Consider the following 13,705-nt stretch of genomic DNA (forward strand, 5'->3'; position numbering starts at 1 on the left):
CATGGACATTGTAGAAGGTGATCTGCTATATTTGGAAAATCGAATTTTGACAAAATTGTAACATATATATAACATATATAACCAGTAGACTTCGGTTATATATATAAATGCGCTTTTATAAATGCGCACGTGACCAGATGGCCAGCGTCATATTTGAGTTACATCACTGTCAATCACTGAAATGGCGACCATTGAGGGAGTGGCTGCAGCTGTGACCTTGTTTCATGGCTAGCACTGGCAAGGAACATTGGCTGGAGGTTGGATGCGATAAATTTGCAAGGATAAATCATTGAAATCGATGTATCATGAATATTGCACAGCATTCCCACCCCCATGTACAAACATAACTAATTTTTATTTATTTATTATTTATTTATTTATTATTTATTTATTTCATTGTTTCATTATTTATTTCATGATTTCATTATTTATTTATTTATTTATTTATTTATTTATTTATTTATTTATTTATTTATTTATTTATTTATTTATTTATTTATTTATTTATTTATTGATTTATTTATGTATTTATTGATTTATTTATTTATTTATTTAATTTATTTATTTATTATTACATATGTACTATACTTACAGCCGAATAAACCATCCATCACATACGTGATTGTACGTCAAATTGTCATATAACGTATGAGCGTGCTATAAAGTATAAGAGTCTTCCTCAACATCTTCCAGCCGGGATGATTAGATCATGTACAGACATCTACGTGTTCATACTCCAAATTGTACGTCGAATGGTGTACAGATTACCGATTTAGCATGTGGACACAAAAAGGTGCTTAAAAACACATTTAGAATTTGTTTTTTGTCCAATGTGAACGAGCGAATGAGTAAGTTAGTGTTGAGGAGATTGGGCGGGGACATCTAGCCTATTAGTTCGAGAGGGTCATTATTCCGAAAAGGGCTAAAGTCATATAGTTTCGTCAATTTACGTTAAAATTAGAGTTAAAATTAGGGTCTGTGTTATGTTCAGTGGCGGCACTACGGGGGGGTACTTATCTTAACTCCCAAATAAATAAATCCATGACTCATTCCTTCCGAAGAAAATGACAGCCCCCTAAGTTCCCTATCATCGCTTGCAAAAATTATCAAATTACATCATCGGCAGCTACTCAGTTCTGACCTTAATGCCAGTAAGAATCACATTTCGTCATCAATATGGTCAATTCCCATGCCCATTTAGCACGGAAATAATGAAATATAAATCGACTATATCTAGCTTTTCCGTCATTACTTTTTGTCCGTAATGGAAAATCCAAATAAAGAGTTTATGTTTCGGGTCAAATTATTTTGCCCTTTGCAATCAATGCCACTATTTTGCAAAAGCAATTTTCCTTGTGACCTGTCATTTTCGCCTATACTTTTGCGTGGAATTTGTGTACATCCGGGTACCTTACATCGTTGAATACGGTATGGCGACTTGTAGGATGTCACGTGCGCATTTATAAAAGCGCATTTATATATATATCCGAAGTCCACTGATAACGTATAAAATAAAATGTTTTTCAAGCATTCATGCAAAAATTGTTTGTAAATGTGACTAATTCTTTTTGGAATTACTGACATTTATACAGTGTGATACTGGTAGTGTACAGTATTTTTTATTAATGATTCGAGACAAATTCGTCAATTTTGTGATGATTTCTTCGGAAATATACCGATTTGAAACGACTAATTTCAATATGATAATAAGAAAAATATGAGCATTCATCTGATACCAAAATATATATGTGACCCGTTCCGACCAAACCAGGAACAAGTCGCATTTTTGACATTTCATGATTTGAATAAAAATGTAAGCACGGGATAATAAGCTTAAAAATTATACCAACAAATTATATACATAGCATCAATAATTTTCAAGATATGGATAATTTTGTAAATGATACCTTGATAATTTTGCCAAAATGCTGGTCTGAATAATATGTGATGCGATCAAGCAAAATCAGTCGGAACTCGGAGATATTTTAATATCTCGGAGACATTTTAACTGAAAATTTAAAAATGTTCAGTTTCTTATAAGATAGTAAACAGCATTTACAAAGCTGGATTTTGCAGAAAACCCCATTGAAATTGAACGACCAGTTCCAAAGATATGAGCAATATAACTGTTTTTAAAACAATAGGAAACATAAGGAAATAGTTCTTTTGTTTGGCTATATCTCAAAATCAATATTTCCGAGCTCCAACTGATTTTGCTTGATCGCATCACATATACTAATTAGTTTCCTGCCTTACACAGGATTAAATATGGATTATCATAGTTCAACAGTCAATTATTGTTTAAATAAAGCTCTTTTTGATAAATACTTTCAAGGATTTGAAAATCCACTTAGTCCCAAGATCAAATACCATGAATTTAAGAATTCCAATTTTTTTTTTATGGGAATGTCATCTTTAAAGGCCTATAACTCAAAAGCATGCCTGGCGACTTGTTCCAGGTTTTGTTGAAGCTGGTCACATATGTGATGAGATAAAGTGCGGGATTAATCAGGTTACCCACCTTTAACATACTTGGATTTTTATACAGATGCCGTTTGGATCCAACACATGTTCACACATCAGCTTTAATGAATATATCAACATACTTTAATTTGAAGATACAACCAAAACAGATTCCATAGTGAAATCAATTTGAATTCATATACCAGACAACTTGTATCAACATTCAACATGCATGGATTTTAAGATGCAACATAACTATCATAACCATGGAACGTATATCAGGCACATTACCAACACGCATGGGTATGTAGACACATTTGCAAACCATAATGGAATCAATTGGACTCGTAAACCTGGAACATTGTATGTTTTGAATTTTTAATCCCCAGGAACATTTGAGGCGTTTAGGTAGCCCATTATTATGATAGCATTGTGGCTCTAATTGGGGTTTTAGATGCCGTTTACTGGCGTTCAATTTGCGATTTGGTCTTTTGCTGCCCTCGCGGTTTTGGTACGCTTATACTTTTTGGCTACAATTAGTGTTTTTTTAATCCTTTTCTTTGGTTTGTGCTCCAATTTGGGCCTTTTTAGCCGCTGTGTCCGATTTCTAGCATTGCTTCTTTTTCGGGTATTTACACGTTGAGGTATTTCACTCGAAGATTTAGTTTTGGGTATCTGTCGCCCATACACTCTGTCAAATAGAACTTTCTTGTCTTCTGCAACAGTGTGGCAAAATTGCGATGAATTTCTCTTTGGCGTAAACTCCACGTGTTTATGTGTTCTATTCTTACCAAACTTCTTGTAGGTTACATTCGCATTTGCACATTGCTTAAATATATTGCTGTTCAACTTTCTAAAATAATTCAAATCTTCTTCAAATGTCGGCCCGTATTCCTTAACCTTCCGCCTTAATGTTTTGTTGAAATAGTCATACAGCAGCACGTCGGCATGGTTCCACTTTAATACTTTCTGTCTAACTTCGTCTGACAAATTCCCCCTGTCTTCTCTGGAATTCTTTTTTATATAAACTATATCTTCAAAGTCCCAGCAGAGTTCTTTCCTTAAGATAACTAAAGATTCATCAAAGTATTCCGCTAAAAGAATCATATTGAATTCTTTACCAAGACGTCTGATAGTTGAATTGATAATAGTATCGTTTTTAAAATCTTTAATATCTAATCCCAAGTCATATATTTGGCTATTTTGTACATAATAATATCTCCGCCCATCAATATCCTGGTACTTCATCGTCTTTAATATGTCGCGGTAATATTCTGGTTTCATAAGGAATGTCTCTATCCACCTGTCTTTACGTATGGTCGAAACGTTGCTGAGAGCATCTTGAAACATGAATTCGTCAAATGCGGATTCCCATTGCGCTGCTGGCTCACGTATAATGGTGATGTACCTACAGCCTGTTTTCATTAACATATCCATGTTGTTTCTGTTATACCGTATATGCACGGCAAGCATGTCGTAAATGTAATTTTTGTAATCTTTATATTTCACTTTCAGAGGGGGAAGTAAAAATTCTTTTGGGTTTTTAATGAGAGTCCCATAGAGAGTCCCATAGAAGTGACCATTTTTGGAAGTTGTTTTATTAAATACGAAAGACAAATTGTGAAAGAAGCCGAATCGGTTGACGATTGTTTGTAGCGTGGTACCACCAGTTTTGTGTGTTTTTATGAACACGATCGTTGTCCAAGGCGATGTGCAATTCTTTTTGGCGAGGCTCAGGTAAGACGCTGGTGTAACTGCTGATGAAGAAGGACTTTTTTTGATTGCATCGCGAATTGTTGTGTGTCGAAATGTTGCATGTTGAGTTGTTGTGTTGGAGACACTGGAACTCGATTGGTATGACCTCACTTGACTACAAGGAAACAGAATAAGCATCTATTAGATTTCTGTCGTGTTTTTTAAAACATTATGATTCGTCCCAGTTTTACAACCTTTTACTACGCGTATTTTGGAATACAATATACAAAACTGATCAAGTGAACTCACTTTAATTTGAGAGGCTACAGATTCGCACCTTATCCTAGGTGTATCTTCAGGCCGTTTGATGATCTGGCGGCAGAAGGTCGTTGACATGTGACAAGGTGGTGTTGTCGGAGGTTATAGATCTTGAGTCAAACTTCTTAGGAATGTTTTACTCAAGATCTACGACCTCTGGCAACAGCAACTTGTCACAAGACCTTTTGCCGGTAGATCATTAGACGGCCTGAAGATGCGCCTAGGATAAGGTGCGATACTGTAGCCTCTCAAATTAATGTGAGTCCAGTTGATCAGTTTTATATTCCAATTTAATATTTTTTAAACCTGGATGAATGATAACCTCCACAAACTTTTACTACACGCAAAAAGTATCCGAACACTGGAATTTGGGGAGCTACATAGATAATTGGTGGATGTTACAATCTAAGTGCGGATAGGTTTGCGCTGCAACCGGTATCAGTCTAGTTGCTGCGATCTGACTGTGATGTTTCTGGGAAAAGGCGCTATATAAATAATATAAAATATTTGTTTTAATTTCATAAGCGTCGTCTTAAAGACACTAAAACTAAATTGTAAAATATAATAGGCGATAGGTGGAGATCTTGTTCTGCACGATGCGAATCCACTAAGCTATACGCATTTGCATGACATATGATCGAAATTTAAAAGTGTCAAATTTAGATATTTCTTCAATCAATGCAATGTTTGTCAATTTTGAATTTTGAAAAGCTCTCTTTTGTATTCAAATTGCTATTGGTTATCATAACAATTAATCTATCGATAGCAGTTTATGATCGACTGATTTATCAATTTATCTATCGACTATTTTATTTTGGAATTTTGAAATTTAGTTTTAGTTTAAAAAAATGGCTTTCGTTTAAGTGTTTGGCTACTTTATTGTGCAGTATATTACAACAATCTATTGGTTCAAAACCAATTCTCCCTACTCTATTTAAATCGTATAACCACTTCCCTGCTATATTTTTACTATCACTCCCAACAAATGCTACACTTAACCCTAGAATTGAGAAGGGGTTTTGTTTATTTGTTTACCCAGGTTGGACTCTGAGGGACACATTCTAATCCATGGGAAATCCATGGACCGTTCCAAACCAGAGCTGGTTCCAAACTCATACAATAAAAATGCACAAGCCTGGATAGCCAGTGTAGGCCAATAAGATGCATGCTGGCCCAGATAACTTTGATAAACAAAGCAGGAAATGGAAAAAATAGCAAGGAAAAGGAGAAGACCACTCTCAAACACAATTGTTCAATTTTACTCTTAACCCTTACTTCGTGAGAAAGGAAATTGGAATGCCAATCTCAACCCCGATGCAAAGGCGGGTGGTTGAAAAAGAGGACAAATAAAAAAGGTGAAATTCACAAAAAAACAAGTGAAAATGTAGAATTGAGCAAAATAGGGTAATTCAAAAAATTTTGGAATTAAAAGAATCGAGGAAATTGAAAGGAGAAATTGGCAGAGATCGTACACCAAGTTTTGCATTTGTATCTCAAGTTCCATCGGTTTTAGTTGCATTACTTGGTAATTATTTTCTGCATCACTTGCCGTCTCTTATATCTCAAATTAAAGAAAACGTCCTTCTTGTCATTTTAACTACCTTGAGTTTATTGACCCTCTCTCTGGCTATAAGGTCATGGTTTAGAGGCTAGTAACTGTGCATCAGTTATTTGGAGGGCATTGTGAAAACATCTAAACATTTTGCCTTGGAACCGACTAATATTCCGAGGTCCACAGAAAAATGTTTAGATTGTTCACAATGCCCGAGATATTACCGATACAAAGTTACTAACGTCATTCATAACCATCACTTTCATCTCTTCACTTTACAAAATTACACACAAAAATCGATCAGGCTTAAACAGGACGACCAATATCAGACGTGCGAATTCCAATTTGTGCAAATATGGTAGCGCGCAATCCAAATACGACGGCCAGCGCTCTCGCAATTTGTTCGACGCACAGCACAGCACAGCGCGCGCGGAGGTCACTAATATTTACGCTGACGGCGCGGAGGTCCACTGTCGAATATTGGTAACCCCGTTCAGCGTTTGTGTGTTGGCACAGCCTATTCTCATATTAGTACATGTTAACCAATGGATACGAGAAAAAGATAGTATGCATTGCCCATTGTGTTAAAATATATTGTAGTCTTACATGGTATTCTAGTAATTGATGAACAAGGGATACTAGCATACATTTACACTGTACCATGTTTGTAGCGGTTCCACACACGTTAGGGAGCGTTTTCGATGAATATTGGGAGCCACCGAAAATCAAAACATCATGTGACTCACAGTGACTGCACTGCTGGTGCTGTTTTTGATGCGATGATAGGATAGGAGCTATAATTTCATGATTTAGTCATGACATTTCATGATTTTATGAAAAGGTAAGAGTCAATGTAAACCCCGGCCAAGACGTGTCGGGTTTTTTTCTTTTGGCGTACTCCATATAATACGCTATAATTGTATGGAAACAGAATGTTTCGTCGATCATTATTCGTGGTCATCATGCCAGTCAGTCAGTGCAGGCAGTAGTACGTACGTGGGTCAAAATTCGGAACCATTTTCATCGTTATGTTTCGGAATTTTGTCCTACAAAACGCTACAGTATAACATTTTGACCCATAAATATAAGCAGAAAATGGGTTTAAGATTGCAAAAAAATGAGAAAGTTGCACAAATGTAATTATAAACATGTTAAATCATAATCACCAAAATACGTTCATCATGTTCATACCAGTGGCTAGCTCGTTCACGTAGCGTTTTCGTTGTCCCACTGGCCTACGTAGATTGCCTGGCGATCGGAGTGTTATCGTCAGAGCACCTCGGACTAACCAGTGGCATAGTCTGCATAGTCCTAAAAACATCTGTGTATGTCCATGCAGCGTAGTTTCATGTTATTGCGTAGTATAGTATAGTATAGTATAGTAGTACAGGGATCTATACGATGATTCTTTTTTTTGGGTGGATCACCGTATAGGCATTTTACACGTAAATTAAACCTGTGGCTGCATGTGTGCACCATGCAATTGAAAAGCAGACCGGTACTGCACAGTGCCGCTGGCGCTGGTTACCAGTTGTTCTCGTCTAAAGTTAATTTTTATTACTTCCGTGGTCCGGTACGCGCTGGTGAATTGTGATCGCGTAGACGTGACAAGGTCGCCTACTACGCACCGGGCCGACGACCAATGGTTCAATCGGCTTGTTTATTTCTTTTGTGTGTACGCTCGCTCACGCTTGGCGCACAGCTTGGACCACGGAATTGAAGTGTTGGATATGGCCGGGATGGATAAACAACATCTACACCCGGCTTTCCGGTCCTAAACAATGCAAACCCTGCTAGAACAGATAAACAACAAAAAAAATCTCTAATCATCCTTAAATAAAGACCATTATTCAAAATGGGTGATTGTATTACAAATCTGTAAAATGTGTTGAAAGCAGCATTTATTTCTGCACATTTTGACACCTCATTTGTGGAAATTGACTAAATATTGATGTCACAGCGAACATTTAAATCAATGTAACCCAAGATTTGAGAGTTGCAGTAAATTGTATTGATTTTGTATTCAGCATAATGGAAGGAAATCTGTGTAATGATATCTGGGGCGTAGGTAAGTGCAACTTTCAAATCTGGACCTCACTACTTAAATTGACCGGTGACATGTTATTGTTTTCTGGGCTATTGTGTCAAATGAGGTGTCAAAATGCGCAGAAAATTCTGCTTCCAATGCATTTTACCAATGTGTAAATGGCCATTATTTAGGGGGGGTGGGGGTTAGTTACTTTTTTTGAGATGTTTATAAGATATACGATGCATACTCATGAGCTATTTATGCAACGCAAGCTGCGAGCAATGTAGGCTATGTTTTATGCATCCAATCACCATGGACTGAGCAAGTAAACATTTTCTCACGTAGGCAATAATACTCGTGAAGTATGTGAATTAATTGGTGATGTAGATCGAAGAAAGCTTACATAATAATTTAATACCCCCTGGTACCGTACTAACTATTTAACTATACGAATCTACTCAAGTTTTTTTTGGCATGCATCGATTCCATTAATATTTCATGATTGATTGAAATCACTTTTTGACCAAAAACACATTTTTGACCAAAAATCACACAAAAATTTTTGACCAAAAATCACATTTTTGACCAAAAATCACATTTTTGACCAAAAATCACATTTTTACCAAAAATCACATTATTTACCCAAAAATCACACATTTTTACCAAAATCACACTTTGAGCAGAAATCTAATTTTAAGCAAAGTCATGTTTTTTACCAAAAGAGTGTTTTCTACTAAAACTCATGTTTTTTACTAAAAATGTTTTTGACCAAAAAGATTCTGAAGACATAATAATAATAAAATTGGACGGGTACTTTCGCATGATACCTGAATTTATTGATCTCGCTATCGGCGTATTATGCAAAATATAATAATACCTTTAAGAAGAGGGCCAGAGCCAAAAATGGTCATCACTCAACCTAAAATTTAGAAATTGTCACAGGAGTGAATTTCTCCTCTGGTTTAATAGACTACTAACCAAAGATTATGAATCGGCAAAAAAAAGTAAATTTTGCCCGTCAATTTCGGACTGCAAGCAATTAAATACACATGTAGCGCCCTCTCGTGTGGCGGGACGGAATTGTTAAATTTGATGTTACTACATATTTAAAAAGATAGGATTTTTTTTGTTTATGGTATTATAAAGGTCTTCTGTATAGACAATTTCAGCACTAAAAAAAATATCAGTGGACTTTGCAAAAATAAAGAAATAAATTAAAATATGTGTAAAATTCCGTCCCGCCACATTTTGAGGCGATTTTTTTACGTTCCGGAAGGGACGAAAAAAAAAAAATTTTAGTCAAAACTTTCCAAAATATCAACTATTATGGTAATAAACATTCCTGAGTACACAAAAATTGAATTCATCAACTTTGCTAGACTCAGAGCCATTTTAACTTCTTCTTTTTCATGCCTTTTGTGGTAGGATGCCAGCAATAAGGCTATTTTTAGGGTCTGTGGTGTAAAACATGGCCCTGCCACATTTTGAGATGATTTTTTAAAGTTCAGGAAGGGACGAAAATTTTCTTTCTCAGTTTATATTTTGCAATAATTTTTCATTGGAAGTGAAAGAAAAGACAATTTTGTCAGTTTTAAAGTGAATCAATTGCTTTTTTTCTTGATTTTGACATGGTGGACAAAATTCCGTCCCGCCACATTCCGTCCCGCCACAATGACATGATTTAAAAAAATTAATGAGCGTACTATAAAGAGGGAGGTGAATTTTATAATTCCTTCCATAACAAAAGAAGGATAGTTGAAGTTAATACCAATGTTAGAAACAAATATTTTATCCCAGTACTTTTGATAAAAATTCAACAAATGTACTGTCTTCACAAATACATGAAGTTTATCATTCCGTCCCGCCACATCGATGAATTTGTGTTACCGTGGCAACATATTGATTCTTTGGACTATTTTTCTTGTGTATGAATGTAGTCTGTAACTTACTTGTTTATATTAAGAACATGAAGAATCCATAAAATAAACAGTCACAGAGCTACAATTTATAAAGGTCTATCAAAATTCCGTCCCGCCACAAACGGGAATTTTGGCTCTGGCCCAAGAGTAAAACTACATGCAAGCATATTTTTGCTGAACCATGAAATGGTATCAACCTATATTAGTGTATGTTACTTACTTGCTTACTTACTTGCTTACTTACTTAATACCGGTACTTCCTTACCAACCATTTGGTCTGAAATGGACATATCTTTAAATGCCACGAAGGTATGAATCCCCAAGTGGTGTCAAATGAAAGAGGAAGGAGTAAAGAATATAATAAATATTTCCTAACATCAGAGGTCATCCAAGGGGTCACAGGGGTCATTTTAACCGAAAATGCTCCAATTGAGCTGAAATTTATATGCAATGATCCTCATGACATTCTAAATATGTTTTAAACATTTTAATATTCATTTAAGGCCATTAAGGGGTCATAAAGGGGTCAAAAGTCAAGTTTTCAAAAATGCTCCAATTGAGCTGATATTTAAATGCAATGATCTTTATGACATTCTAAACATGTTTAAAATAGTTTCAAATTCATTTAAGGTCATTAAGGGGTCAATAAAGGGGTCAAAGGTCAAGTTTTCAAAATGGTCCAATTGAACTGAAATTTAAATGCAATGATCCTTATGACATGACATTCTAAACATGTTTAAAATATTTTTAAAATTCATTTTTAAAAGGTCATTAAGGGGTCATAAAGGGTTCAAAGGTCAAGTTTTCAAAAATGCTCCAATTGAGCTGATATTTAAATGCAATGATCCTTTATATGACACTCTAAACATGTTTAAAATATTTTAAAATTCATTTGAGGTCATTAAGGGGTCATAAAGGGGTATACATGTACCACAATATACTGCCAAAGCCCCATGGTTCAGCTATGGGGCGGTAACCGCTCTAGTTAAAGTTAAGTGGTATCAGTATTACACATACCACTGTTTATGAAAGCTCAATGTCCTTACAAATGTGGTAGTATTTAGCTATAGTACATATATACAGCTTAAAAATGTAAAAACTATAGCCAGGGCAGATTTAGAGGGGCGCGCCCCTCTATTTTGCAGATTGGCGCCTGACTCTGTGTATTTTGCAGAGCGGCGCCTGACTTTGTGTGGGCGCCGAGCAGTGGTGGCGGCGGCTCGGCGCCCCTCTATTGAAAATTTCTGGATCCGCCCCTGATAACCTTCTAATATGAGAATTGTCCTCTCTAGGCGAGATTGAAAAAAATAGGGCGGACTCGCCCAGGTCTCCCCTATATATGATTTTTACCCCTAGCTCATGGTGGAAGCATTGAGGCTGACACTTTGTGTCGAGAACCGCACACCCCAAGAACTGCAAAAATGAAGTTTAAGCTGTGAATTTACAATATTATTTTATTTCAATTCAAAGCATATATATTCCATATGATCAGGGATGCAAATTGTGCGGGAGCGGGGAGCACCGCTCCTAGGAAATGAGAGTCAAATTTGAGGAAATAATGCCATGAGAAGAAAAAAAAGAAAGAGAGGAAAAGGAGAGAATAAAAGAAAAGATAAGATAAGAGGAAGAGGGAAAAGAGGAAAGAAAAGAAGAAGAGCGAGGTACAAGATAATAGGGGGTGGCTGTGTGGAAGTGAAGCTACTGAATGGAAGAGAGGAAACACTGGTTGTGCAAAATTTGGAAGAATTCGACACATTGTTCAAGAAATAAGAAAAAAAAAGAGGAAGGTGTTGGTGTTAGAATATGAAAATTTACAATTCATCACCATAGGAGGTATCCCATGTTATTTAACAGGAAAAAAAGAAGTTGGATGAAGACAGGTGGAAACAGGGCTCATATCTGAGGAAATTTAGAGAGGCGACAATCATACCTGAGGTCCTGAGGAAATTTATAGAGAGGCAGCAATGAGGATTTTCTGGGAACAAAAGTCATGAAAGAATTCAGTGTACTTAGTATCAAAACTAATGCCACTGAGAAGAGGACAAATTGGAAAATATTGAGGAAATTTAAAAAGTAGAACCATATAAAGCACTAAACAAGTTGTGCTCCTCTAACAAAAAATGAAAGAGGAAAGGGGGTAAAGGAAAATAAAAGGGGAAAGGAGCCTCTGTCCGACCAAAATGACCCCAAACTAGTGTAAAATACCAAATTTTTGCGCGCTAAAAGCAAACATTGTCATCGTAAAGCCTTTTTTGGAAGCTCAAAGACCTAACATACAGTCGCTCTAAAAATTCACGGTATGTTAACATTCTCATCTTTTGAAGTGCAGAATAAAGCTATTTTATGCATGGTATGATTGAGGAAATCTTGAGCCTAAACACCTAGCTTGCTCCTGAGGAAGAAATCACAATTTGCACCCCTGCATATGATAGTGGGCAGTTATTGAATTGAAGCCGTATAATAATAAAGATGATATCATCACTGCTCTTCTCCATCCGACTCAATAGCTCAGTTGGTAGGGCATCGGTCCGGTGATTCAAAGGTCCCAGGTTCAGTTATGTATGAGGGGCGGTCAAGTTTGTAGAACAAGGTATGCTACTTTGTCGCACAGTAATGAATTGGTCTCATTTGAAAGCTTTGTTCCTTCAAACCATTATTGCAGCAGTATTCGATGTTTGCATCACTGTATATATGGTTAGGACACCCTGCAGAAGAAGCCTATCTCCTTGAATTCTACCAAAATGGTCATCATAATTTAATTTGCTCCCTACGGAGGTGAAAATTCAAATGAAATTCAATTTAATGTGCAGTTGCTGTAAATGGTGATAAAGTCGGTGGTATTCAACAGCAACGAAATAGTCCTTCGAGTTCAAGGATGGCATGAGCGTCCTTGAAGATCATCCAAGGTCCAAAAGATTTCAGAACACCAAATAGTAATATATGGTTGTACACCCTTGAATTTCAATTATCAGAAAACCCCATGCATTAATTCCCAATTTAAGCATTAAAATGAGCAGAAATTTGCATACTTTTAGCCAAATTTGGATTGATCATGATTAATTATTAATTCCTGCTAGTATATACCACAGATGGGAGAGATGAAGTATAAAATGATTTTAAGCAGCCTTTTCTTTACAGAAACCCTGGCACGATTTTGCCTGTATAGGCTTCGAGGTACAGTCATAAAAAATAATGATGGTCAACCTATATTTTTACCCACCCAGAGGGATCAGGCTGGCTAATTTCAACCGTCATAGCTGTCGCTAAGAACCGAGTCGCTCCTGCAAAGAATAAATGATGTTTTCTAAAGGCAAATTTAGTACATATCCAGGGCTGTCAACTTTTTGGAATTGCTTGGCGTGATCGAGACAGAGCCGTAACGGGATTTGTCAACTACAATGTTAATTTTGACCCATGATTATTTGGGCCATGGCTATCGATAACCTGAAATTATCTTGACGATGCGTGAGATTTTCCAGCATTTTGCGTGAGATTTACTACCTCGGTGTGAGATTATACTACCTTGGCGTGAGACCGTGAGAAAGTGACCCAATGCGTGAGACTCACGGCCAATGCGTGAGAGTTGACAGCCCTGCATATCTCTATATGGGGATTTATTTGGTGTGAAATCTGCATTGGCCTGTGTGTATGAGTCTAGCTGGAGCAAACTTTGATTGAGCCCTGTGCTGAATAAAGTTTTGATTTATAAGCATTTGCATTCATTGTGAG

At 36.4% G+C, this 13,705-nt stretch overlaps 1 protein-coding gene across 1 annotated transcript in view; it reads right to left on the reverse strand.

Moving 5' to 3' along the window:
• Positions 1-2,357: 2,357 nt before the first annotated feature.
• The window catches only part of LOC140168988 (galactose-3-O-sulfotransferase 3-like), a 72,095-nt gene continuing 60,747 nt past the window's right edge, over positions 2,358-13,705 (reverse strand). Inside the window, exon 2 of the mRNA XM_072192284.1 lies at positions 2,358-4,333. Coding sequence (XP_072048385.1) covers positions 2,935-3,936 — 1,002 coding nt within the window. The 5' untranslated portion in view covers positions 3,937-4,333 and the 3' untranslated portion in view covers positions 2,358-2,934. The remainder of the gene's footprint in view (positions 4,334-13,705) is intronic.

The sequence above is a fragment of the Amphiura filiformis genome, chromosome 14 (genome assembly GCF_039555335.1).
Source record: "Amphiura filiformis chromosome 14, Afil_fr2py, whole genome shotgun sequence".
Classification (NCBI taxonomy): domain Eukaryota; kingdom Metazoa; phylum Echinodermata; class Ophiuroidea; order Amphilepidida; family Amphiuridae; genus Amphiura; species Amphiura filiformis.